Raw genomic sequence first — 27,894 nt, 5'->3', positions numbered from 1 at the left:
TAAAATACATTCACATTGATTGAATTAGATGCTGATTAGGGAAATGCAAAGAACAATTACTGAGAAGCATGTTGTTTTTAAAAACTCGTAAGTCAGTTATTTTCCTTATTTCGTCATTCCATAATTACAAAAGTGTTGATCTCTAGTAATAATTTATAATTCATCATTATTGATTTTACAAGGGCTAGCCAAATAGATATATTTTGGTTCAGATTGATCAAGACATGTGTTAGTACTACAATGGTCATCGCTTTGAGAGCTCTCAGTACCCTTGAATAAGGTCATTTATTAAATATTATCAACATAAATATCAAAATATTTTGATTCATACATTGGTGTCAAGCAAGGTAATAGTTTACCTCCATTGTTATTTACATCATTATTAATGACTTCATTCAAACTATAAATGCTGATCTTGCATGCAGGTGCTTCTGTACTATTTGCTGTATCAAACAATATTCTACAATCAATTGTAAATAATGTGAAAGCCCACTGTATTATGTCCTTTTTGTAACTGAATATAAGTAAAACTGCAATAATGATATTTTTTTTAAAAAAAAGACATTGAATATCTTGGTATATTCACATTATATTAACACTGATCACATCGAGGCTACCAAAAGTACGCATGTTTAAAGCTGAATCAATTATTCCGTATTCTGTGTTATATTATATTAAAAAGGGAGCCGCATTGGCTTAGTGGTTAGCGTGCCGGGCTCAAGTTGCCTCGCCACTAAATAACCTACTTGTGTTGATGTGTCGTAATGCACCAAACTTAAATCAAATTCTAGTAAAAACAAGCTGCAAATGAAATGTGTGACTGAACTGTTTTATCTCCCGATTTAAATATCGACCGATTGACGAAAATAAAACACTGCAATGCTTACGATTTGAAAAGAGGCAATTGTCATCGGAATATTCTGTTCAAAATAATATTAATTTTGGACACACGAGATACCATCCCCATGTTTTCATGACTCGCGATATGTCGGCCTGCTCTGCGCACAGCACAGCTTTGAAAAGATGTAATGTTTATCCATCGGGCTATAGAAATTCAATACATTACTTGGGGCTGCTTCTGTCAGCATTTCAGTCGAGTAATTCGGTTATGTTTATAGCTAGTTTTATAAAATTCAATGTAACAATGCTAATCAATGGCAAGAGATACTAAGCAAACTAAACCAATATTGTAAAAAAATTTGTAAAGTTCAACATTTTTTAAATTATAAGCTATTATTTGGAAGAGAAACAAGAATGAATGGGATGTAATGTGTTTACAACGTCTTGTTTGTGGGGAAGAATTACTAACATTTTAAGAAAAACAGATTATACGTCGCGGAATTTCTTAAGAATCCCGTTGTAGCGGCAAGTTGACACGTTGGGTAGCAGACGATATTGCACGAGTGGGAGAACTTCTTGCAAAATTGGAAGCTTGGATTAAGATGCATAATTATTTTAAGTATATATTTCCATCTTTTATATGATGCATTTATTTGCATGATTCTAAAGAATACATAGTAAATAGGATTTTCTGGATCACAGGTTGAAGAAGGTCACGAAGTGGGTCTTCATGTTGACATTTAGGAATCACATTTTCATTTGCCTTTCGAGTCAAAATGTGCGATATTTTTGTACACTTTATGAATATCACTTTTCTTAATTAAAGTACGATCATTCTTTCTTGATACTAAATGGATTTTTGACCAAAAATAGCACGTGATCCAAGAAATGACTTATCGTAGTATATATATATATATATATATATATATATATATATATATATATATATATATATATATATATATATATATATATATATATATATATATATATATATATATATATATACACATATATACATATATACATATATACATATATATATATATATATATATATATATATATATATATATATATATATATATATATATATATATATATATATATATATATATATATATATATGATATGCTCATTTTTCCCCCGTTAACTTTACCTTGTCAGAATCGTTCAATATTACCCGATACTGAACTCGCGCGACAATAAACATATAGCATTCACGTGCTTAAAGGAACTACTTTCTATTGTAAACAAACAATGGACGCAGACGCCAGTACTTTTGATTTGCACACAAATCATGCACACTCGCGTAAGGGGCTCTTTACCTTGTGGTTGTTTAAATTTGTTTCTGAATTAACTAAAAGATGTTTCGTGGACTGCAAAAAAAAATCCAGCTGTTTTGGCACATTCCGCGTTGATACAATGTTACGGATTTAGGCTAGCTACATTATATAAAAGACGGAAGATTATGTCCTTACAAATAATGTACCAGTGATAAGGCATATACTGTCTTCTTTATCTGCTGATAAGAATGGCAAAATAAAATATACTTACAGTTTTACATCCTGAATTTCCTCAAAATGTTTTTTCTTAATTCTGCAAATCCGAATTACATGAGCCATGTCATAGGTTTTCAATCTGGATTACACATTTCGAAATTGTGCTGTAATTTCGATGATAAGTGCAATTGCATCCTCCTTACTGCACTCAAAATGAAATAAGCATTAAATTCCATAGCGTCCTTTTTGATAATATCAATTGAAAGACTTCATATTTTTCCCACGTTATAATTTCAAACATTCAATGACAGAAACAGAAACACATTTGCAGACGTAAACATGCTTCTCCCGCGCCACTTCAATCCATGCATTTCATGTATAATTTGCACAGATGAAACCAGTCCAAAATCACAAACTTTCGTCGAATCGAAACAAAATACCAAAATATATTCATTCCAGATCAAATGGAAAAGTTGTTGCAATGCGCATTCATTCACAATATGACTGCAAGTTTCAATTTTAGCTAGACACGCCATTTTCTTTCGAAAGTTATTTCGAGCGCGCGACTAAGTTCAAATTTATCTGGGCGGAGTTATGTGCACATTAATAATGATGTCATTGTGTAATGACAAATCTGCACTTGTGTATTCAGTTTGGAATACGGCATTCATTATTTACATTGTTTCTTGTAGTGTATTTTGTTTATATAATTAAACCTTAGGTAGAATAAAAAAATGAGCATATAATAAAAAGGTTACTGCATTTGTATGGGAAAATATGAACTCGTTTTGTCAGAAGGATATACTGCATTCACAAGTTCGTGCAGTATTCCATCCCAAAACTGGTTCATATTTTCCCATACAAATGCAGTAACCTATAAATATATAATTTTCGTCTCAATGTGAGGTAGTTGTTATCGTTGAATACATTCTTTTATTTTGTATCATTTGTAGTAGTGGTAGTAGCTTTTGTTCTTTTGGGAGTAAGGGTGGTGGTATGTAACAATAAATGTTCGTTTGGAAATGATATTCTATTGCTTGTATTCAGTTGGCCTCACCATATCGGACACAGCGAGCAATATCTGATTTTTTTAACAACATATATGATCTTATGATCGTGTAAACGCACAACTCCTCAATCTTAATATGTACCCGAGTTCGAGGCTGTTTTTCCACTTAATAGCCTCTTTACGCACACAATAAACAAAAGGTTGGTGTGCATATTGAAAATGCGAGTTCAAACTTCGAGCAACAGGAGGAGGTCCTAAACCAAAATTGGCTCATTTTCTCAGTTTTTCAAATAATGTTCCAATTAAAATTTTAAAAAATAGCTAACATTCAGGACCTTTCGTCAACAAAGTCATAATTTTACAATTCTAAACCGTGCTCACTGTGTTTGACCTGCTATGACATATTTAGTGGTAGAAATTACTATCTATTAGTACAAGATCAATGCGATTTAGGACAGTTTTATGGGTTAGATATTTATCTGCTGTAGCAAATATTTATAGGTTCCTGCATTTTTATGGGAAAATATGAACGAGCTTTTCGGATGGAATACTGAATGACCTTTTCTTATTATACCTAATGCTTAATTATATAAATAAAATACACTACAAGAAACAAAGTAACTGAATGTATGCCGCATTCCAATCTAAATACACAAGCGCAGATTCATGATTACACAGCAACAACGTTATTAATGCGCACATAACTCCGCCCATATAATTTTAAACTTAGTCGCGCGCTAGTCATACCTTTCGAAAGAAAATTGCATTTTTGTCTACTTAAAATTGAAATTTGGAGTCATATTGTGAAAGATGGCGCATTGCAAGAACTTTTCCATTTGATCTGCAATGAATAGATTTTGTATTTTTTGCCGATTCTACGAAATTTCGTGATTATGGACTGGATTCATCTGTGCAAATTGTACATGAAATACATCGGATTGAAGCAGCCAGTGAGAAGCATGTTGACATCTGCAAGTGTTTCCGTTCATTCCAAAACATTTGAAATTAGTCTGAAACAACGTCTACAAATGTGACGAAAAGCATATGCACAGATGTTTTACACTACAATGATTTTTTTTAAAAAAAAATAATTCTAGAACAAATGCAATGTCTTTTAAAACAATGAAACCCAAAGACATAAAATTGTCCGTCTAAATTATTAAAAAGTTCTAATTTAGTACATGAGATCATTTTAAGCTGATAACGTTATATCTTTGATGCTCTTGACAGTATCTTTTTCTACGTCATACATGAAAATGCGATGGTTTAATAGTCTGTTTTCGAACAGAGGGTGATTGAAACTCTAATTTACCAGCCATACAGACCATATTTAGCTGCTTGATACTCCCGACTCTTTCCAAATTTAGAAAATTCGTTACAGGGACGCCATTTTGAAAATAGAAAGGAACTAACGAATGCAATCACCGGATAGACTGGTCCCCTGTCGTAGTTTTACGCAAAGCCACAAATGAGACGGAGCCGGGAAGCATGCTAATCACCAGGTCGCTAAGAATGCCACAATGTGACAGGCTTCTGAATTTCTCTAAGGCCATGGGTCACCCACAGGTGCTAGACGCGAGCTTGATGTTGAAAGAAAGCAATAATCTGAAGGAATAAAATCATACCGAGTGACAAAATTAACTCATATTACACCCATGACCCGTTCTGACATAGAACCCTGTCTAACATACTATAAAAGAGACTAGGTAAGTAACTTCCGAAAACTTCGTTCCACGCTTGACCAGATATTTTTTTCTGCTCTTTCCGTCGTTCAAGGCACACGACTATAATCTATGGCTTGTTTTACTCATGAGATATTTTTCTCTTCATCAAACCATCACTAATTTTTTCTGAGTTGCACCACCATGAAGTTACAGGCTCCGAAAGGTACGAATTTCGCGAATTTCGCCTGCCGGAACAAAGTTATGCTTAAGTGGTTACTTTCGCAATAGTTCTATTTTACTGAGAGATATGGTATTTGATACTGTACGATACATTCTTTCATTAATCTGAGAGCAGTGGTAGATGCAAACGTATGTTCCTACTTACCACTAACTTGATTCAACTTTAGTAATTCTGCTCCATAGATGAATTATCTTAAGTCCACACAAATCGAATACACATCACATTCATTTTTAAAATATCCCGACTATGCAGCACACACGTTAATGGCGAAATAGGATTTGCTCAGATGGTTGTTGTTGTTGTTGTTGTGCGGTTTAACGCCATTTTTCAGCACACGATAGGCTATGCATGGCGGCCAGTTTTAATGGTGGAGGAAGAACCCGGGAAAACTCCAGGAAGAACAACCGACCCACGAGAAGCTACTGGCAAGCTTTCTCACATACCCACATTGGCCGAATCCGAGACTCGAACCTACGCAGACAGAGGTGAGATGGCAGTGATCCGTAACGGAGAGCGCTTTAAACCACTCGGCCTGCTCAGATGGTAATATTTAAATAGCAGCCATGCACGGGGGTAGTCTGAGGCAATTTTGTCACTATGAATGATATTTTTTTCCCTTCAGATTAATGCTTTATTTTTCAATATCAAGTTCGCGTCCAGCACCTGTGGGGTCACCAAATGGTAGAACTACATTCAGTTGAAAGAAGGTTACTTTAATAGGTACTGCTACAATTATTGTAAGCAGTCATATATCGTTTTCATTACAGCGTTTGCTATCAAACCTTGTAATCAATCCGCATTAATGTTACAGGTGATTAGCATAAACATTTTATAACACACGTATAAGATGTTAATTCAAAAGTATATACGAACATTTTTAACCTGGTACACCTTTGGTGAAGTTTTAGAAATGAAACAAAATAGATTATTCTTGTGAAAATTTATTAACTATTTTTGTTTCCAGCAATTAGAATTTATTGCAATGTATAGTTTTGGGTGTGATTATTTGTGTAATTAGGATTTTTAACGTAGCTTTAACAATTTTTCAGTCATATTGCTACGATGTCTGCAGTGTAGCAGTGTATAGTGATGTCTAGCACTGGGGCATCATGCTGCAGACATGTAGTATGACGTCCCACCCAGTCAAATTAGTCTGACACTAGGCAGACCAGTCATAACACTAACCTCTTAATGCTGAGCGTCTAGCGAGGCAGCTGTTAGTACCAGTTTTGTAAGTCTTTGATATGACTCGGCCGGGGTTCGAACCACGACCTCCCGCTCCCGAGGCGGACGCTCTAACCACTAGGCCACTAGAGCGGTGTATAGTTTTAGCGTGCTAATTACGAGTCATGTGACCACGATATATAGTGTAATGGACACGATTGATATTATGAACCTTAACGAACAAAAGTAGTCGGCCACAACGCATGCTTGTACTGGCTTGTTTGCTCACATCGTTCATCCTTTGATTATTCGCGACCTTTTAGAAAAAGGCATATGTAACCAAGAAACGCGTCCAATATTGCACATTTATTTACTTCATTTCGACCAAAAACATTTTCTTCAGCAATTAGATTTCATATTTTTCTCGCCATACACAGGTTTATATCTCTGTGATATATTCATGAACGGTGAAAATTTCTATTTTGTTCAAGTAACATGACTGGAATGAATTATGCAATTTGCGTTGACTTTTAACAAATTGAAATGAGTCATATGTCATTGTGGTATTATTGTTACCGGCTTCAACACCACTCAGTTCGGAATACCTGTTGTTGTTGTTGTTGTAGGGATTAACGCAATTTTTCAGCACGAGATAGGCTATACATGGCGGCCAGTATAATTGGTGGAGGAAGAACCATGGAAAACCCCGGGAAGAACCACCGACCCACGAGAAGCTACTGGCAGGCTTTCTCACGTACCAACGTTAGCCGAGGCTGAGACTCGAACTCACGCAGACAGAGGTGAGATGGCAGTGATCTGTAACGGTGAGCACTTTAGACCATTCGGCCATTCGCCCCCCCCCCCCCCCCGAATATCTGTAATACAGCTACAGCTAAAGCGGTAAGCAGGATTACGAATATCAACTGTGATATTTCTTCTAATGGAATTTAAATGTGTCCCCATTTCGAACACCAAATACGTTCATCTTGGGTAAATAGCGACAATCTGAAAGTTGTGTTACATTTTATGTTTACAGACCAAACCTTGAGTCAAACGGTTTACTGTGATACTGGCGAAGTATTAGCTGTTTTTACACCCTACAGAACATGTCTTCCCCGACTAAAGGTAATCACATACAAGAGTTCTAAAATAAAAATAAACCCTGCCATAAATAAACAGTTTTGACATTACAAAACCATGAAGAATGGCAGATTAGGATGGTCCTGAATGTTCAAGGCCGCAAAGCGCATTGGCGCCCGCAGAATTGTTGTGTTTTGTTAGGGGGGTGTGGGGTGGTGGTCAGTCAGTCACTGGCGGGAGAGTTAGTTGCGGAGTTAGTATAGTAAGCAGTCTGAAACTAAAGCTAATATTTACTAAGCGTTTTGAACAGAATCTCGTGACATATTCTCAGCTTCATTTGCATGATTACGATAATCTCTCACGTAACGGGTTCAGTAATCGAATTTGATCAATTTCCATAATATGAGAAGAAAAAAATATTCTTGTGTTAGACCGGTTTTTAAGACTTTTGGACAAATTAAACACAACACTGCGGTTGTGTTTTGTATTCCGAGTCGAGAGAATGAACTAGTTTGATGGCGTAGGGATACCACGTATATCTCCATTTGTATGTAGCATCATTCGATTTTTTTCTCTTACCACCACCCCAGACTCGGAACAAAATACAAATGCATGGGGGGGGGGGGGCGTCATGCCCTCTTTACGCTTTCCGTATATTTTATATATATATTTTTTGAATGGAATCTGAAGTAATTAAAATTTATAAAATTTAGATATGATTTCTCTAAGACGAATGCGATGGCACGTACCTGAAAACACAAAATAGTTTCAATCTGGGTACGTTATGCGTAAAGACTGATTAAACATCAGTATCGAATCCCCCATGTCATCCATAAAAAATTAAATGAATAAGCACTAAAGCAAGAATGTCCACGTATTTAAGTAGTTTTACAAAAAATATGGCACCTCAACAACAGCATTTGACCAAATTCGTCATAATATATTTTGACATGAAGGGTTTTCAAATTTGAAAATAATGATTCAGCTTTCAAAAAGTTAAATAGAAAAAACTTCTAATCAACGTTATATTAAAACCGCTAAAAAGACTTTGACAGGAAGTACCCTTCCATAAAAGTCTTACAAATGTATACAAAATCTGCTGATGCACTCTGAAATATTGAGACCTTTAGTGATTTTTTAAAAACAAATTTAGCAGCTTTATCTGCAAAACAAACGTTCACAGAACATGACCAACTTTAATAGAAAGCATCTTAGCATTGTAAGGTGCTGATCTCAATCAAATAAAGACGCATAATTAACAAAACTAGAGAAAAGGTTTCTTCATAACATATGCAATAAAGAGCATTAGAAGAAATGTCTATCAAGGAATCATACTGACGAAGATTTCTTAGACAAATGTTCTTACATTTTGCTCGCCACGTGAGCAATCTTAGGCGCACACGGGTCTCTTGTTTTATTGGGTCATGTTGGTTGTAATATATCAGTCTTAGAATTATATACATTTTATTGTCACGAGGATAAAGTTGAATTGAGGTGAGAAGAAAATACGCAGAATTAAGAATACGTCTGTACTCGCTTATAAGACTAGTCCAACTGCCAAATGAACAGACTAATGCGCCGTCAGATCTGGATCTGTGCAGTTTGTTAGGAATATTCATTACAACAAACATCAGAGACCCTAATCTGCAGGCTCATTATTCTACTGAAGATCACTATCTTTATTGTTTACAGTTTTGACTCAACTTATAAGTGAATACATACAGTAATTTGGTAGTACTCACTTGAGTCATAAATGCTGTATTTTGGCTGTGAACTGATTTAAATATATCTTATTGCTATTTCATGTGTAAATTACAATTCGTCTTTATTGAAAATATTATATTCTGCTTGTTATAACTGGCCAAAGCGACCATCAAAATTGCAGACTTTTTCAGGTGAGGTAATGATGTAGTTAGAGCATGATGCTACCCATTTTACACACAAAGGAACCCAGGGGAGTTTTCTTCTTTTTTTTTTTTTTACTTTTTGAGTTGCCTATTATCTGTAATCTTTGGCGAATCAGTAACTTTAATAATTAGGGGTTAATCGACCTAAGCCATCAACTATTACGTAAGAGTGTTTACTCTCTTCACTACCCTCCACGAATGCACGAAACTAAACACCGATAAAATTATTATTTTTGCAAAAGGGCGAAAATTTATATCGAGAAAGAAATGAGGTTGCATACTTTTTATGTATAGCAAAGTCATACTATCACTCAGCGCTGAACATTATATCTAAAGGAGGTATCGATCTATTCTAACAATATAGACGGATTTTAATTGCATTGCACTGATCGACTAGTAAATTTTGAATATTATACTTTATTGATTTTCTAACGGAAGATTACGATGATCTAATTGCGCATGTACAAACTAACGCTGCGGAAACGGTCGTTAACGATATTATTTTATAGTCTTTGTTTGCTTGGTTTTTATAATTCAGCCTGTTTTCAAATCGCAATAGTTAGATTGATTCATGAAAATAAAACAATGCTTCTTTGATACTGCTCACTAAATTTGAATACGTTTCTATTAATGAGTCATGTGATTATTGATGAGGCCGTTTTTAAAAGAATATGTATATTTTAAAATATTTAACATATGACAAAATGTAATAACCGATTATATACCTTGTTAAACATTAATTATCATTCGGGGCAAAAGTTATATTGCCAACGAGATATTATTCCATGTGGAAGGGCATAAAGACATAAACAAATAAATAAAAAAGAATTCCATTTCTGAGGTATGGAAGTAGAGTTACATAGCGTAATCTTTCTTTCTTTTTCTAAATCACTGCTCAGAAAACCTGCTTTAGAAGCTACTACCCTTTCTCACACCCCACTCACAGAAGCCAGATTTTACCAGGTGGAAATCTCAGACCAAGGAGAAAGAACCTGTGAAACCACCGTTAGAAACATACACGCATCAGTCATCTGTCATTACCTTGATTTGCCACTACAGCCAAAGTCTCACATGAAATTCATCCCGTACAATATACAGTTGTCCTTTTAAGAGTAAACTATCAATGTACAGTCCTAATTTGGAATGTTTACTACATACAGAAACAAGCCCCGAGTGGCCGAGTGGTCTAAAGCGCTTACCGTTACGGATCACTGCCATCTCACCTCTGTCTGTATGGGTTCGAGTCTCGGGCTCGGCCAATGTAGGTACGTGAGTAACTTGCCAGTAGCTTCTCGTGTGTCGGTGGTTTTCCTTGGTTCTTCCTCCACCATTTATACTGGCCGCCATGTATAGCCTATCTTGGGCTGAAAAATGGCGTTAAACCCTACAACAACAACAACATTTACATACAAAAAATATGTATTTCTACTCCCAACTGCACTGGGAAGAGCTAGACTTTTATGTTAGTAAGTATGTATAAAAACATGCTAGCTCTGTGTGGCTCAAAGCTAAGAGCAATTACTTTAACATGGTTAGTGAAGTATCATATGTAGGTTACAGTTACCATTTTGGGCTGAAAATGGTGTAATATGATGTGTTGCATGCAATTCTCAAGACTCTAACTTTAATGAACTTACAACACATAATTTTTTTAAAACAATTCAATTCTCGATCCAAGAGACCTCTCCTTGCAATAAAGGTATAGTAATTGCATCGGATCGCCGAAATAAGTGATTCTTTGTAGGATAGCATGTAATAAGCATGCAAAACAAAACAAAACTGAGCAAAACGCAAAACCGAACTGAGCCAATAAAAGGGCCATAGTGACATTTTATTTCAAGGGTTTCATACTTCGACACTATTCAGTTTGATTCTTCTAGCATAGACAGTGCCTGAGAAATGAACTTCAAATACAAAATTTAATATAGGTAAGTAAAGCGTAAAGAATGGGTGACAGTGACATGATTTTGATAATCGAGCTTTGTACCTAACAAGATACATAGCCTTATCACGTGTCGTGATTCTAGGCACGATAGTATGCACGTAACATATAAGTCATAATGACCTTATTTTGTTATAAGGGTGGGGTTCTCGTTGAAACATCGATTAGTTGAATGATCGGTGCATGAGAGAGAGAAAAAACTAACAGCATAAAATGAAACAAAGTCGACGAAGCATCAAATCCACTCCAAAACGATAAGACAAAAAGAACTAATGTACTGAGGTTTTACAGACGACCTTTATTTAATATGTGCAGACACCAAATTCAGCATTGACACCGAAGCGAAATAGCTCTCATCTTCTTTGTACAGGTAAGATAAACTCGCATCTTAAAATTCACAATTATGGCCACAATCTTCACTATCTTGTTGGTTTTGGTGTAGGTTGTCCCCAGAAGGTCTAAATATAACTGCTAATCTACAAATAAATAAATATGAAGAGAATATCACGTGCATGTACATAAGGTACAATTTGAAACGGTTCTGAGATCTAAGGGTTACCGTCGAAAATACAAAATTACGTAGATATTAATAGATTTGGAATCAAAATGAGTAGCACAAATTCATTTATATGTTAATTTGTAATTGTCACAAGGTACTAAACTGTCAAAAATGTTGACATTTTAGAATTTAAAAACTCCAGAGCTAGAAAAGTTGTTTGTTTCTTAGACTTGATCAAACCATATTGATTTGGGGCCTGGGTCTTGATTATTGGAACTCCTCGACAGTTTACCTGGTGTAAGTGACATAGTCCAGGTTATATTTTGTAAACATTAAGAACTTTCTAGAAGTCTATTTTCCATTAGGTATTTTTTGAAATGTTAATTGTGACTTGAGGTCAAGCGGAAAACTATATAGTCTTATTACTGTGATTATTCATTCGTGCTTTAAGATCTGGCAGAATCAAATTTGTATTATCATTGTGTCAGAAAGTTCATTTAGGCTGGAATTTATTTATTCAAATTATTTAAGTATATGATTTTATTTCTGGAAATACAAAGTGCTCATAAATAATATCCTTGGATAGAGATATTCAATGAGTTTTATAGTTTATTCAAACCTGGAATTATATTGCTGCGTTTCAACACAAGTTTGTTGGTACAACAACACGATACAGGCCGTCACAGGCACATCAACACCTTCAGCGTTGGATGTTATTTGGATTTCAAATAACGTTTATTCAGAACTATTATTATTAGGACTTATATCTGTAGTTCTATGATAAATTTGGGATTTATTTCGAAATACCGTAAGTTTTCCTTTTTAAGTTTCACCTTTTATTCGTTGGAAATAGATTACTTGTTGAATTTTACAAAGCTTGTTGCTTTTCACTCTTTCACTCTTTCTGTTACTTATTTTAAGAGCAAAGACTAGTAACAGTCATTTTACATCGTTTTCAAATTCTCGTGTGACTTCGTAGAGATTTGCCATACGAGCATCTGGTAAAACATTTCATTGATAGCAGTTACTGATTGAAGGAGCTTTGCCGAAATGTTATGTAAGTGAAACTGCAAAAGCATATCTCCCTACTGTAAAACATTTCTGGACATATTTCCTACAGTTATTCAAACCAAAATAATATTAAAACGTAAAAATATAGGTTTGAATACTACTACGAACGCGGGAGGCATGTCTTAATTAGCTATTGAAAATGTTCATATGTAATGAAATATTACGTCATCGTATCATCAGAATGTGTGTGTGTATGTGTGATTTGGATTGTTAAAGTTGCTTTAACAATTTTCCAGTCAAGTCGCTACGATGTCTGCAGTGTGGTAGTTTATAGCGGTGTCAAGAATAAATCTTTCAAGTAAATTCTCCCTTAACGAAAACCATGATGGTATGGTACGTGCTCGTCAGGTTCTTTGGTATAAAAAAAAAGATATGTTGAGCATGCGCTGTGCTGAAAGTTCATGGGCAGAAGCATTATGAAAATCCCTTCTTCATATCGGTTATTATTTTCAACAAATTTCCCGATGCTTTATCATCAACGTCCTTTAAAAAGTCTAATACTAATGTAAACGCCTGTAAACAAGAACATTAATGTTAAGGTTTCTAAAGAAGGACACGTAGATTTGTAAAGATAATTGTCATAGATGGTGTCATTGTTAACATCTACAGTAGGGATAGTATTGACTAATTTTCTACATATTGTTTGCATATTTTTCGTACGTGCATCACTGGAAATAATACGTCACACCTAAATTGATTTCTTACAAAAGTTGCCCTTTAAAAGAACGTATTTCTTATTACAAAGAGTCGTGCTCGTTTCGAAAGAAACAATTTTGTTTTAATTTTAAATAAAATATGTGTTCAGTATAACATGTCTATGTATATACTGTTCTTTTTTTTCAGATCAGCAAGGTATATTTTAGACACATCATATTTACTTTGCCTAATACTGAAAATTTGTAGAAGCTGTTTTGTAAATTTCAAGGACATTTGTGTTTATTAATAACGAACGAACGCAAACTAAAACGTTCAGAAATCCACACATACGAACGGACAAACGCACGAACATTGACAATGCTAGCGCCCACACCACAATTTGTTGGCTAGGCGGCATAGTGGGTCTTGTTGATGCCTGAAACATCTATCATTCTATTCTTTGAGAATGTAGCTGTGCAAGTAAGAACAATATTCATTGACAATATTTCATTAGAGAAAACGGATGTGATCAAATTCGAGCTTACGCGCTCGTATACACTAATTCAAAATAATAATAATAATAATAATAATAGTAATAATAATAATAATAATAATAATAATAATGAGGACTTTGTATAGCGCCTAATCTTTAGAAGCTCTAAGCGCTTTACAACATTATACAACACTATAAGATAAAAACATATAATGATATGATTACAAAGACAAACACCATGAAATTAGAAAACATTAAAAAAAAACATGCTTAGAATATTTAAAGTAGGAAACATTATTAGGTCTTAAGTTTGTTCTTGCAGTCGAAAAAGTGAGCTTTGACAGCCCTCTTGAATGTGATCACTGTGTCTTTGTGTCTAAGTTCAGTGGGCAATTCATTCCACGTTGCTGGGCCATGGTATGCAAAAGAACGCTGTCCATATGACTTTGTTTTCATATTTGGAATAATGAGTATACGATTGTCAGAAGAGGGGCGTAAGTATCTTCCTGTTGTGTACACATGGGTGAGGTCGGATAGGTATGTTGGACTAGAGTCCGACAGTGAAACGTAGCACAGAGAACAAATTTTGTGCTTGATTCTTAATCGAATGGATAGCCAGTGTAGGGTACAGAGCAGCGGGGAGGTGTGCTCTGATCGTGGTACTCTAAGTATGATCCGAGCAGCTGTGTTTTGAACCTTTTGAAGTTTCTGTAGCAGATATTGAGATGAACCAGACAGAATTGAGTTACAATAGTCCAGTCTTGAAAGTACTAATGAACATACAAGTGTTTTAGTGGCATCAACTGAAAGATATTTGCGAACTGAGCTGGTACGTCTCAGCTCAAGATATGCAGCCTTGTATATGTTCCTGACATGTTGGTGCAATGTGACAGTACTGTCCAGAGTAACACCTAGGTTTCGTACTGATTGTGTGAATTTAATGTTGGTGTTGCTGATATTGATTGTTTGAGGTAAAGGGTGTGAATGAGAAAGTCTTTGTGTTGTGATCAGAATGGCCCCAGTTTTATCATCATTCATCTGTAGCTTGTTACATGTCATCCATGATTAAAAAAACAAAGATAGAGCGGTCTCGTTTAAATCTTTAATATTTATCTCCCCCTTATAGCAGTTTTGCAACATAATTATCATTATTCGAACTAAATATGGGTTATATAGGCCTCCATGACATTGATCTAAATGTGTGTATGTGTGTGTGTCCCACCACACCATTATCCTGACACCAGGTCGACCAGTCCTAACACTAACTTCTTAATGCTAAGCGCCAAGCTAGGCAGCTGTTAGTACCATTTTTATAGGTCTTTGGAACGATAATTGTCGAAAAATGACATGTAATGTCAGTAATATTATATCCTTGATTTAGAAAAGCCACTAGAAGTGCTAAAATTAATTTTAACAAGTCAGACCTATTTTCAAATCGATCTGATCTGATGACTATTTGTGACCTGTGAATACCTTGAGAAGTTATAAATTAAACTTTTGCACGATACCGTTATGCATTTGTAACATTTGTCTTGCTTACAATTACGTTATGGGGGCCCCGAGTGGCCGAGTGGTCTAAAGCGCTCTCCGTCACGGATCACTGCCATCTCACCTCTGTCTGCGTAGGTTCGAGTCTCGGGCTCGGCCAATGTGGATATGTGAGAAAGCTTGCCAGTAGCTTCTCGTGGGTCGGTGGTTCTTTCCGGGGTTTTCCCGGGTTCTTCCTCCAACATTAATACTGGCCGCCATGTATAGCCTATCTTGTGCTGAAAAATGGCGTTAAACCCTATAACAACAACAACAACAATTACGTTATGTTGGTGACTTCAATTAGATTTCATCATCATTTAATGTATCTTACCTTTTTTTAATATAAAATACTTTAAAACTAAATTGTAATTATAATATTCAACGAGATTTTTTATTTATTTAAAAAACTCACACACATTTGTAGTAGAAACAAATATAAACGTTTGTATCGCGTTTCCTTGGGATGAATAAATGAATGGAGCCATATTAAATTATTTTGAATTGATATGTGTAATCGTGACAATGGTGCAAAGATAAAATATATCCCTCCATATTATACGTTGATATGGACTACGTGATGTTCACAAATTATATGGTGAGGCTACCAGGTAAACGCCCCACTGACGCATAAGCTAATCCTTCAATAACAGACTATGTTTGTTTCTCTCCTTCTAATAGATGTCTGTATCTCCTTTCATTTACCTACTTCCATTTCGCTTAATTTTTATCACCCTTTGTCTACTCATTTTCTATCTTCTCTAGAGACAATCAACTATTTATGTTTCGTCTGTTTTTCATGTGTGATTAAAACTAAATGAACAGTCTGTAACACAAGGCTATTCAAAGTCAGTGAATCAAAACCTGAATTTCAATTCAATCCATAGAGTTCCATTCCTTGTCAAGATCACACATTATTTTGTTGTGGATAATAGTAGGCGATTTTATTCGAAAATTTAAAAACTCGCTCTTCAGTTATTATGAAAGGACTGCTCAGTCGTTAACGACAATGTACCACTTGGCGCTTGGCACGCTTGTATAATCGAAATGCAAAACCCAGATTTCCTTGATTTGACAAACATGGAGTTAACGAAACGACACTAGACACATTAGACACAATGAGAGCATCCTGTAATATCACCGGTATAAATTCTCAGTAATCAATACCATTTGATAATACATTATCCACCTTAAAAAAATAGGATTTTAGGAACATTTAGTCTTTATCAAACAGTTTTAGTGCAGATATCATTTATATTTATACATGTGCCTTAAGTCAGACATGTTAAGCTGTTTTCTATTCATCATTCCGTTAGCATTTACTAGTCCTGGCCATAGCGAAACATTGCCCAAGCATATATCTTGACCATACAGTGTGTCGCGTACCATATCCATACCATATGCCTCAAGGTTAAGGTCACATAAAGGGAACTAATTATGTGACCTGTATCTTTGGCAGGTGTATTACTTTTGGACCTGTTGTGAATTAATGAAAATGTACTCAAATACATACGGATTTTAGATGGTATCTCACCAATCATAGCCATTCATTCTCTCAAGGTGAAAGCCCCAACAAGGGGAAAAAGTAACTTTGACTTGCATCCTTGTCCGAAGGATACCTCTTAAACCACTTTGGATATTTTAATGACATTTCTAACCAGTTACTTATAATAGCTAGACATTGTATCACATCCCAGAGCCTAAATGTCAAGACCATTGAATGGTAATATATATATATATATATATATATATATATATATATATATATATATATATATATATATATATATATATATATATATATATATATATATATATATATATATCAGTGACATATTTCCATGCAAGGATATAACTCGAACGATTTAAAACATTGAAACTTTAAATTCTTTATCTATCTTGTTGACAGTATCTCATTGATTCAAGGTCAAATACCTTGCCTAAAAACAAGTCAAGGTCACTACAAACTATAATTAAAGTCAATGACTTGTTTTATTAACCAGGCTGTCACTATTAAGCCTAGTTGGAAATATGTCAAGTGAATGGCGTATCGTGTGTAGTACTCCTATTATTTAGTTTGCCTCATTGCAATAATTACTTAACAAATGTTGGATGGTCTTAATTCATCATGACGTTAAAACCAACCACCCGTATCTAAGCGAAAGACAAAAAATAGGAGAAAATCCAAATAAATTGCTTTGTATAGTTTAAACATAAAATATCATAGACTTCTGACAAATTTATGATACTGTTTTCTTTTCTCGTGGGTACTATTTGTTTTTTCTGTTTTCGGTTATCTGACCTTTTTTCAGTTCCCGTTTCATTCTAAAGAGTTGGAATGTCGGACAGTCTCAGAAGACTGAGCAAGTCCAATAACCGAATACGGACTTCCCAATAATAAAAAATGTATCATTCTCTTCTAATACCAAAATGAAAGAATAACTTAAATGGAAACATAACTTTTTTTCATAAATTGTATATTACCATCCCAATCATTTGATGACAAGTAAATTTTTCGTAACCTAATTATGTAACTTTAATTTTTGACATTCCTTCCTAGAATATTATATTCTTCTGTATTCTTACAATGTCCTTTTGATCAACGACATAAACAATACAGTTTACTTGAATATATTATTTATATAGTTTTATACATTTTTTAAATATTTTTTATTAGTTAATTATACCCTTCCAAAAGACGCAATCCCATCGGATTCATAAATAGAATAACCGTTTTCATGGAAGAACGATAGAAAAGAAACCTTTCGAAGGTCAAATGAGAATAACATTTAACAACCACGTTATATTGTTTATCCCCTTTTACACCCGTCCCCACATCACTAACTGTTTTCTTTTGTGCCGACTAAGTCATGACTGTGTAATTTTAACATCATCACATGCTAAAAATATGTTTCGTGGAACGAGCGATGTGATATAGATTACGTCATGTTTGTCTATTTTGAACATCCGATCATGTTTCCAAAAATAACCATGGAACGAGTTGTGTGAGCTCGACTAAGTCACAATTGGGAATTTGTTTTACATCGGAATATATTTCTATTTAAATACCGTTAATAAAATAATATTAAACAAAAATCCCATAATCATGGCCAATCCCTAAAATGGTACACTCTGTGCTGAAATAATGCCATAAATATTGGCTACTGACGCCTCATCGGCATTATAGATCAAGAAAAAAGAAAGTTATTTTGGAAGAAGGGTAAATAAAAAATTCCGAAGGTTAAGAAAAGAATAACATTTAGTGCCGGCGTTTCATAGTGTAACCCCTTTATTGGACACACTGCTCCAGTGGCCTAGTGGTTAGAGCGTCCGCCTCGGATGCTGGAGGTCCTGAGTTCGATCCTCGGCCGAGTATTACCAAAGACTTATAAAATGGTGCTAACAGGTACCTCGCTTGGCTCTCAGCATTAAGATGTTAGTGTTAGGACTGGTCGGCCTGGTGCCAGGATAATGTAACTGGGTGGGACATCATGATACATTTCTGCGACATGATGCCCCAGTGCTAGACATTACTATAAACTGACACACCGCAGACATTGTAGCGATATGACTGAAAAATTGTTAAAGCTACGTGAAAAATCCAAATAACACGCACACACACACACGTTGTTGGACAAATGTGTCATTTCACGAGCTGACTTATTCCGGTACAAACATTTATGTACCTATGAATGAGTGCGGTAGCACTAATTTGATTGTCTATTTTTAACATCGGAACATGTTACCAAAAGTCCCTTGGAACGATCACACTAAGGTCAGCTACGTCAATCTTGTCTATCTTGAACATCGGAACATGGTATACATCAAAACAAATCGAAACAAAAAAGGTAGCTAAGTATATTATTCTATGAAATACTGCTAGTCTTGCATTTCAAACCCGCGAGTTCGATTTAAATTTCTCGAACGTGGCACACATCGGTAGTGCTACATTGAAATGAAGCGGACAGGTAGACACATCATGAAAAGGGAGGAGGAGGGGGTATAGTGGGGAGGGGCAGAATTTTGTCAGAGCAAGCTACAACGTTTGAGTAGTACAAATAATCACTGGTTTCTCCAATACGATGAAAATTGTAGTGTTATTTTCAGCTATAGTCAACGATACACTTACAGCATGCTCGTTCTGATATAGTTCAAGACTTAACGTTCTTAGTACTATAATTTCTTGCAAGAATTATTTTATAATCGAAATGTAGAAAGAATATACATACTCGTTTATATATATATATATATATATATATATATATATATATATATATATATATATATATATATATATATATATATATATATATATATACTCTCATCTTCCACCTCACACACCAAAAGGAAAATTATTCAAAGTAAACATTTATATTACTGTAGCTTGATTTTCTTAATGTTAAAACGTAATTCATAATATCTACTCTACATATATCTTGACAAAACGGTGTGTCGTGTAACATGAAAGATGCCTCAAGGTTAAGATCACATATAGGGACTAATTATGTGACCTGTATCTTTGGCAGGTGTATTACTTTTGGACCAGTTGTGAATTAATGAAAATGTACTCAGATATATACGGATTTTAGATGGTATCTCACCAATCATAGCCATGTCATTCTCTCAAGGTGAAGGCCCCAACAAGGGGAAATAGTAACTTTGACTTGCATCCTTGTCAGAAGGATACCTTTTAAACCACTTTAGATATTTTAATGACATTTGTAACCAGTTACTTATAATAGCTAGACAATGTATCACATACCAGAGCCTCAAGGTCAAGACCACGGAATGGATATATATATATATATATATATATATATATATATATATATATATATATATATATATATATATATATATATATATATATATATATATATATATCTTGACAGTATCTCACTGATTCAAGGTCAAATCCCCAGCCTTAAATTAATCAAGGTCCATACAACCTATAATTTAAGTCAAGGACTTGTTTTATTAACCAGGCTGTCACTTTTAACCTAGTTGGAAATAGGGAATGGCGTGTCGTGTGTAGTACTCCTATTATTTAGTTTGTCTAATTGCAAAAATTAACAAATGTTGGATGGTCTTAATTCATCATGACGTTAAAACCAACCACCAATATCTAAGCGAAAGACATAAAAAGGAGAAAATCCAAATAAATTACTTTGTATAGTTTAAACATAAAATATCATAGACGTCTGACAAATTTATGATACTGTTTTCTTTTCTCTTGGGTACTATTTGGTTTTTTCTGTTTTCGGTTATCCGACCTTTTTTACAGTTTCCGCTTCATTCTAAAGAGTTGGAATGTCGGACAGTCTCGGTAGACTGAGCAAGTCCAATAACTGAATACGGACTTGCCAATAATAAAAATGTATCATTCTCTTCTAATACCAAAATGAAAGAATAACTTAAATGGAAACATAACTTTTTTCATAAATTGCTATACTACCATCCCAAGCATTTGATGACAAGTAAATGTTTCGTAACCTAATTATGAAACTTTAATTTTTGACATGCCTTCCTAGAATATAATATTCTTCTGTATTCTTAGAATGTCCTTTTGATCAACGACATAAACAATATAGTTTACTTAAATATATTATTTATATAGTTTTATATATATATTTTTTAATATTTTATATTAGTTAATTAAACCCTTCCAAAAGACGCAATCCCATCGGATTCATAAATAGAATAACAGTTCTCATGGAAGAACGATAGAAAAGAAACCTTTCGAAGGTCAAATGAGAATAACATTTAACAACCACGTGTTATTGTTATTCCCCTTTTAGATCCGTCCCCAAACCACTGGTTTTGTTTATGCCGACTAAGTCATGATTGTGTATTTTTAACATCATCACATGCTAAAAATATGTTCCGTGGAACGAGCGATGTGTGGTAGATTGCGTCATGTTTGTCAATTTTGAACATCGGATCATGTTTCCAAAAATAAACCATGGAATGATTTGTGTGAGCTCGACTGTCACGATTGGGATTTTTTTTTATACATCGGAATATATTTCTATTTAATACCGTTAATAAAATAATATTAAACCAAAATCCCATAATCATGGCCAATCCCTAAAACAGTACTCTCTGTGCTGAAATAAACCATAAATACTAGCCACTGACGCGTCATCAAGATTAAAGATCAAGAAAAAAAAGTTATTTTGGAAGAAGGATTAATAAAACATTTCGAAGGTTAAGAAAAGAATAGCATTTAGTGCCAGCGTTTCATAGTGTAACCCCTTTATTGGGCACACTGCTCCAGTGGCCTAGTAATTAGAGCATCCGCCTCGGATGCTGGAGGTCGTGAATTCGATCCTCGGCAGAGTCATACCAAAGACTTATAAAATGGTGCTAACTGGTACCTCGCTTGGCGCTCAGCATTAAGAGGTTAGTGTCAGCACTGGTAGGCCTGGTGTCAGGGTAATGTAACTGGGTGGGACATCATGCTACATGTCTGCGACATGATGCCCCAGTGCTGTACATCACTATAAACTGCCACACTGCAGACATCGTAGCGATATGACTGAAAAATTGTTAAAGCTACGTTAAAAATCTATATCACTCACACACACACACACACAGTTTGATGGACACAGGCGCCATTTCACGAACTGTCTTATTTCGGTACAAATATGTATGTACCTTGGAATGAGTGCGGTAGCACCAATTTGATTGTATATTTTTAATATCGGAACATGTTACCAAACGTCCCTTGGAACGATGACATTAAGGTCAACTACGTCAATTTTGTGTATTTTGAACATATGAACATGGTATAAATCAAAACAAATCAAAACAAAACGATAGCTAAGTATATTATTCTATGAAATACTGCTAGTCTTGCATTTCCCACGCACGAGTTCAATTTAAATTTCTCGAACGTGTCACACATCGGTAGTGCTACATTGAAGTAAAGTAAACAGGTAGACACAGTATGAAAAGGTAGGAGGAGATTAAATAGTGGAGAGGGGCAGAATTTTGTCAGAGTAAGCTACAACGTTTGAGTAGTACAAATAATCACTTCGGTTTCTCCCATACGATGAAACTTGTAGTGTTATTTTGAGTTATAGTCAAAGATACACTTACAGCATTTTGATTGCATGCTCGTGTTCTGATATATTTCAGGACTTAAGGTTCTTAGGACTGATTTCATGCAATAATAATTTATAATGTTAAAACGGATTTTATAATATCTACTATATACATATAACCATACCATACGGTGTGTCGTGTATCATATCTATGTCAGATACCTCAAGGTTAAGGTCACAGAAAGGGAACTAATTATGTGACCTGTATCTTTGGCAGGTGTATTACTTTGGGACCTGTTGTGAATTAATGAAAATGTACTCAAATACATACGGATTTTAGATGGTACCTCACCCATCATAGCCATGTCATTATCTCAAGGTGAAGGCCCCAACAAGGGGAAAAAGTAACTTTGACTTGCATCCTCGTCCGAAGGATACCTCTTAAACTTCTTTGGATATTCTAATGACATTTGTAACCAGTTACTTATAATATCTAGACTATGTATCACATACCAGAGCCTCAAGGTCAAGACCACGGAATGGTATATATCAGTGACATATTTCCATGCAAAGATATAACTCGAACCATTGAGGACATTGAAACTTTAAATTCTTTATCTATCTTGACAGTATCTCACTGATTCAAGGTCAAATCCCCAGCATAAAAAAATCCAAGGTCACTACAACCTATAATTTAAGTCAATGACTTGTTTTATTAACCAGGCTGTCACTTTTAAGCCTAATTGGAAATATGTCAAGTGAATGGCGTGTCGTGTGTAGTACTCATATTATTTAGTTTGCCTCATTGCAATAATGATTTAACATATGTTGAATGGTCTTAATCCATCATGACGTTAAAACCAACCATCCGTATCTAAGCGAAATACAAAAAAAGGAGAAAATCCAAATAAATTGCTTTGTAAAGTTTAAAGATAAAATATCATAGACGTCTGACAAATTTATGATACTGTTTTCTTTTCTCTTGGGTATTATTTGTTTTTTTTTCTGTTTTCGGTTATCCGACCTTTTTTCAGTTCCCGTTTCATTCTAAAGAGTTTGAATGTCTGACAGTCTCAGTAGACTGAGCAAGTCCAATAACCGAATACGGACTTACTAATAATAAACAAAATGTATCATTCTCTTCTAATGCCAAAATGGAAGAACAACTTAAAAGGAAACATAACTTTTTCAATTGCTATACTACCATCCCAATCATTTAAGGACAAGTAACTGTTTCGTAACCTAATTATTTAGCTTTTATTTTAGATTTTCCTTCTTAGAATATAATAATCTTCTGTATTATTAGAATGTCTTTTGATCAACGACATAAACTATACAGTTTACTGGAATATATTATTTATATAGTTTTATATATTTTTAGAAAAATGTTATATTAGTTAATTAAATCCTTCCAAAGGACGCAATCCCATCGGTTTCATAAATAGAATAACCGTTTTCATGGAAGAACGATAGAAAAGAAACCTTTCGAAGGTCAAATGAGAATAACACTTAACAACCACGTGTTATTGTTATTCCCCTTTTAGACCCGTCCCCACACCACTAACTGTTTTCTTTTATGCCGACTAAGTCATGATTGTGTATTTTCTAACATCATCACATGCTGAAAAAGTCATGATTGCGTATTTTTTACATCATCACATGCTGAAAATATGTTCCGTGGAACGAGCGATGTGATATAGATTATGTCATGTTTGTCTATTTTGAACATCGGATCATGGAATACCAAAGTAATACCAAAAACGTATAAGATGGTACTAACAGATACCTCGTTTGGCGCTCAGCATTAAGAGGTTAGTGTTGGGGCTGGTCGGCCTGGGTCAGGATAATGTAACTGGGTGGGATATCATGCTACATGTCTGTTACATGATGCCCCAGTGCTAGACATTACTATAAACTGACACACTGCAGACATCGTAGCGATATGACTGAAAAATTTTGAAAGCTACGTTAAAAATCCAAATCTCGCGCGCACACACACACACATATACAGACACAGTTTGATGGACACAGGCGCCATTTCACGAGCTGTCTTATTTCTGTACAAACGTGTATTTACCTAGGAATGAGTGCGGTAGCACCAATTTGATTGTCTATTTTTAACATCGGAACATGTTACCAAAAGTCCCTTTGAATGATCACATTAAGGTCAACTACGTCAATCTTGTGTATTTCGAATATCGGAACATGGTATAAATCAAAACAAATCAAAACAAAACGGTAGCTATGTAAATTATTCTATGAAGTACTGATAGTCTTACATTTCCCACGCACGAGTTCGTTCGATTTAAATTTCTCGAACGTGGCACGATGACAATTGTTGTGTTATTTGAGCTATAATCACTGATACACTTAAAGTTTTTTGAGTGCATGTTCTTAGTGCTATAAGTTCATGCAAGAATTATTTATAATCGAAATGTAGTAAGAATACACACACACACACACATACACACTATATATATCTATCTATCTATATATATATATATATATATATATATATATATATATATATATATATATATATATATATATATATATATATATATATATATATATATATATATTCATATTCCTCCTCACTCAGCAAATAAGAGTTTTTCAAAGGATACATTTGTGTTACTGTAGCTTGATTTTTTAAATGTTTAAACGGAATTCATATTATCTACTCTATATATTGTTTCTCCATACATGTATTTGTTTCGTAGTTTCCTTGTGAGTAATTAAATACATGTTAATTCATTGACAAAACAGAGGAATTAGGAAGACGCAAATTCTTTCTTAAAAATGGGAGGTAAGGTCACTACAGGACAAGGTTTTTAATAGGACTTTTTTTTATATCTACTCTATAACCCCATATCGTGTTTTAATATATTGCACACTTATCATAACACCTATTGGTGTAGCAAATAACGGTTTTTCAGATTTTACTTTAAAATGAAGTGCATATGAGCACTTATATAAGAGTATGTATGTATGTATGTATGTATGTATGTATTTATGTGTGCGTGTGTGCGCGTGCGTGAGTTCATTTGTAATACAGTTCGTTACACTGCCTACGTGCAGTCTGCTGGGGGGGGGGGCCAACTAAAAGACCAATTCCGTCCATTGTGAAGCAACCAGTGGATCTTACAATTAGGTGATACAAACGAAACTGCATTCTGAAGTGTCACATACCAATTTTAGGTGTTGTAAATGTTGTACTTTGATGAGTTACAAGTTTTAAAAGGGGGGGGGGGGCAATGCAGCATGCTTCTATTGGTTGTGTTGATGCGGGAGTGTACCTTTGCCAGCCTAATTTTAAGCAAATCAGATGTTAATAGTTGTACGTGCAGATTTAATTTGTGAAAATGATACACGTCCAACAAAACATATCGCCAACTGGTAACAATCATGTTATAGATGATAAAATATCGAATGAAATGACTAATTTTTGTACATTTTTATATCCTTGACAGGGGTACAAACAAACGGGAGAGCAAGCGAACACTGTAACGATAACATTAACACTCACAAACGCGAAATGCTTCACTTCATCATAGGCTACTAAAAATAAACTGATAATGAATTCCAAGGGTCACCAAAACATTCATTTGTATCGGCGACTGTCAGATCTCCAAGTATGGCCGTGGGGATTTTATTGTAGTGAGATTTTCACCATTCCACACTACATCCTGTATTTCATAATAATAATAATAATAATAATAATAATGAGGACTTTGTATAGCGCCTAATCTTTAGAAGCTCTAAGCGCTTTACAACATTAGACAACACCTATAAGATAAATAACATATAATGATATTATTACAAAAACAAACACCATGAAATAAGAAAAACATTAAAAAATGAAAAAACATGCTGAGAATATTTCAGGTAAGAAACATTATTAGGTCTTTAAGTTTGTTCTTGCAGTCGAAATAAGTGTGTTTTGAGAACCCTGTTGAATTTGATCACTGTGTTATTTTTGTCTAAGTTCAGTGGGCAATTCATTCCACGTTGCTGGGCCCTGGTATGCAAAAGAATGCTGTCCATATGACTTTGTTTGTAGGAATAATGAGCTGTGTGGTACTATTCCCTCTCATGGTCATGCATTTATTTTCATAAGTTAATCTATTGAACTACAACTATTCTGATTCAATATCTATTTCCATTTAAACACCACGAACATTTTTGTTTCATTTTCTTTACAGGGTCCGTTCAAGTTCTTGCCCAATTTTAAGAACCCTTGTTTCTACGGCAACACAAGTCGCTTAACAAAGTCTGTTCGGTGCCTACCCTACTTTTTAATAGCTGGATTTCCCAAGTGCGGAAGTACAGATTTATGGAACAGGCTGACGTACCATCCTGAAATAGTTGCCCTTCATCCGAAAGAATCCTCTTTCTTCGACGGTCGTCGATTTCGTGAGTACGCTTTTCATAGCCAGATCTTGACAGTGTTTTGCATTGCCGTTTTATGTCACCTAGAACCTAAAACATATACTGAAGTGAAACGTGACGTCTTGCCTAAGTAGTTAGAGCGTTTGCCTCAAAAAGCGGGAGGTCACGGGTTCGAACCTTGACCAAGTCATACAAAAGACTTATAAAAATGGCACTGGCAGCTGCATCGCTTGGCGGTCAGCATTAAGTGGTTAGTGTTAGGACTGGTCGGCCTGGTGTCACTATAATATGACTTGCTGGGACATGATGCTAAATGTCTGCGATATGATGCCTGAGTGTTAGACATCACTGTAGGCATAGTAGTGATATGACTGGAAAACTGTTAAAGCTACGTAAAAATCTAAATAACACACACACGCGCGCGCGGTGGCAGAATGTGGAACGATATCCACCTGCCACACGACCAGGTGTCCTAATGTGACGTCATCGCTGCCGACCAATCGTAGCGGGCGTCACATACTGCTTGGGTTGACACCTGGGCTTCTCAATGCATTTGAACCTTCTAGTAACATGAGCTGTGTGGTACTATTCCCTCTCATGTAACAGCCATTCAGTCAGATTGTTAAGGACTAATTAGTCCTACAACCTGAAGGCTTAATTAAATAGTGCCCTATGGGTACATTAAAGCCTGGGGGATGTCGCTCTAATTCCTTCCCCCAGGAGCAATTAAATAGGTGTCGATGACACCATTAACCAGTGGTAAATGTCCCTAGTGGACGCACACCACTTTAATTCTAGCTAACAACAACAACAAGCGCGCTTTAAACATAGACCATTGCCCCTGTGGCGCAGTGGTTAGCGTGCCTGACTCGCATTCGAAAT

General features: G+C 35.0%; 1 protein-coding gene across 1 annotated transcript in view; it reads left to right on the top strand.

Moving 5' to 3' along the window:
* Positions 1-27,894, top strand: part of LOC149774190 (carbohydrate sulfotransferase 15-like) — a 70,183-nt gene that overhangs the window by 22,465 nt on the left and 19,824 nt on the right. Inside the window, exon 2 of the mRNA XM_089945707.1 lies at positions 26,826-27,036. Within this exon, the coding sequence (XP_089801833.1) occupies positions 26,826-27,036 (211 nt within the window). The remainder of the gene's footprint in view (positions 1-26,825; positions 27,037-27,894) is intronic.

Source organism: Sinohyriopsis cumingii, unplaced genomic scaffold (genome assembly GCF_028554795.1).
Source record: "Sinohyriopsis cumingii isolate HCF-2022 unplaced genomic scaffold, ASM2855479v2 utg000400l, whole genome shotgun sequence".
Lineage (NCBI taxonomy): Eukaryota > Metazoa > Mollusca > Bivalvia > Unionida > Unionidae > Sinohyriopsis > Sinohyriopsis cumingii.
Note: the sequence above shows the minus strand (reverse complement) of the source record. Positions and strands in the feature narration are given on the sequence as shown.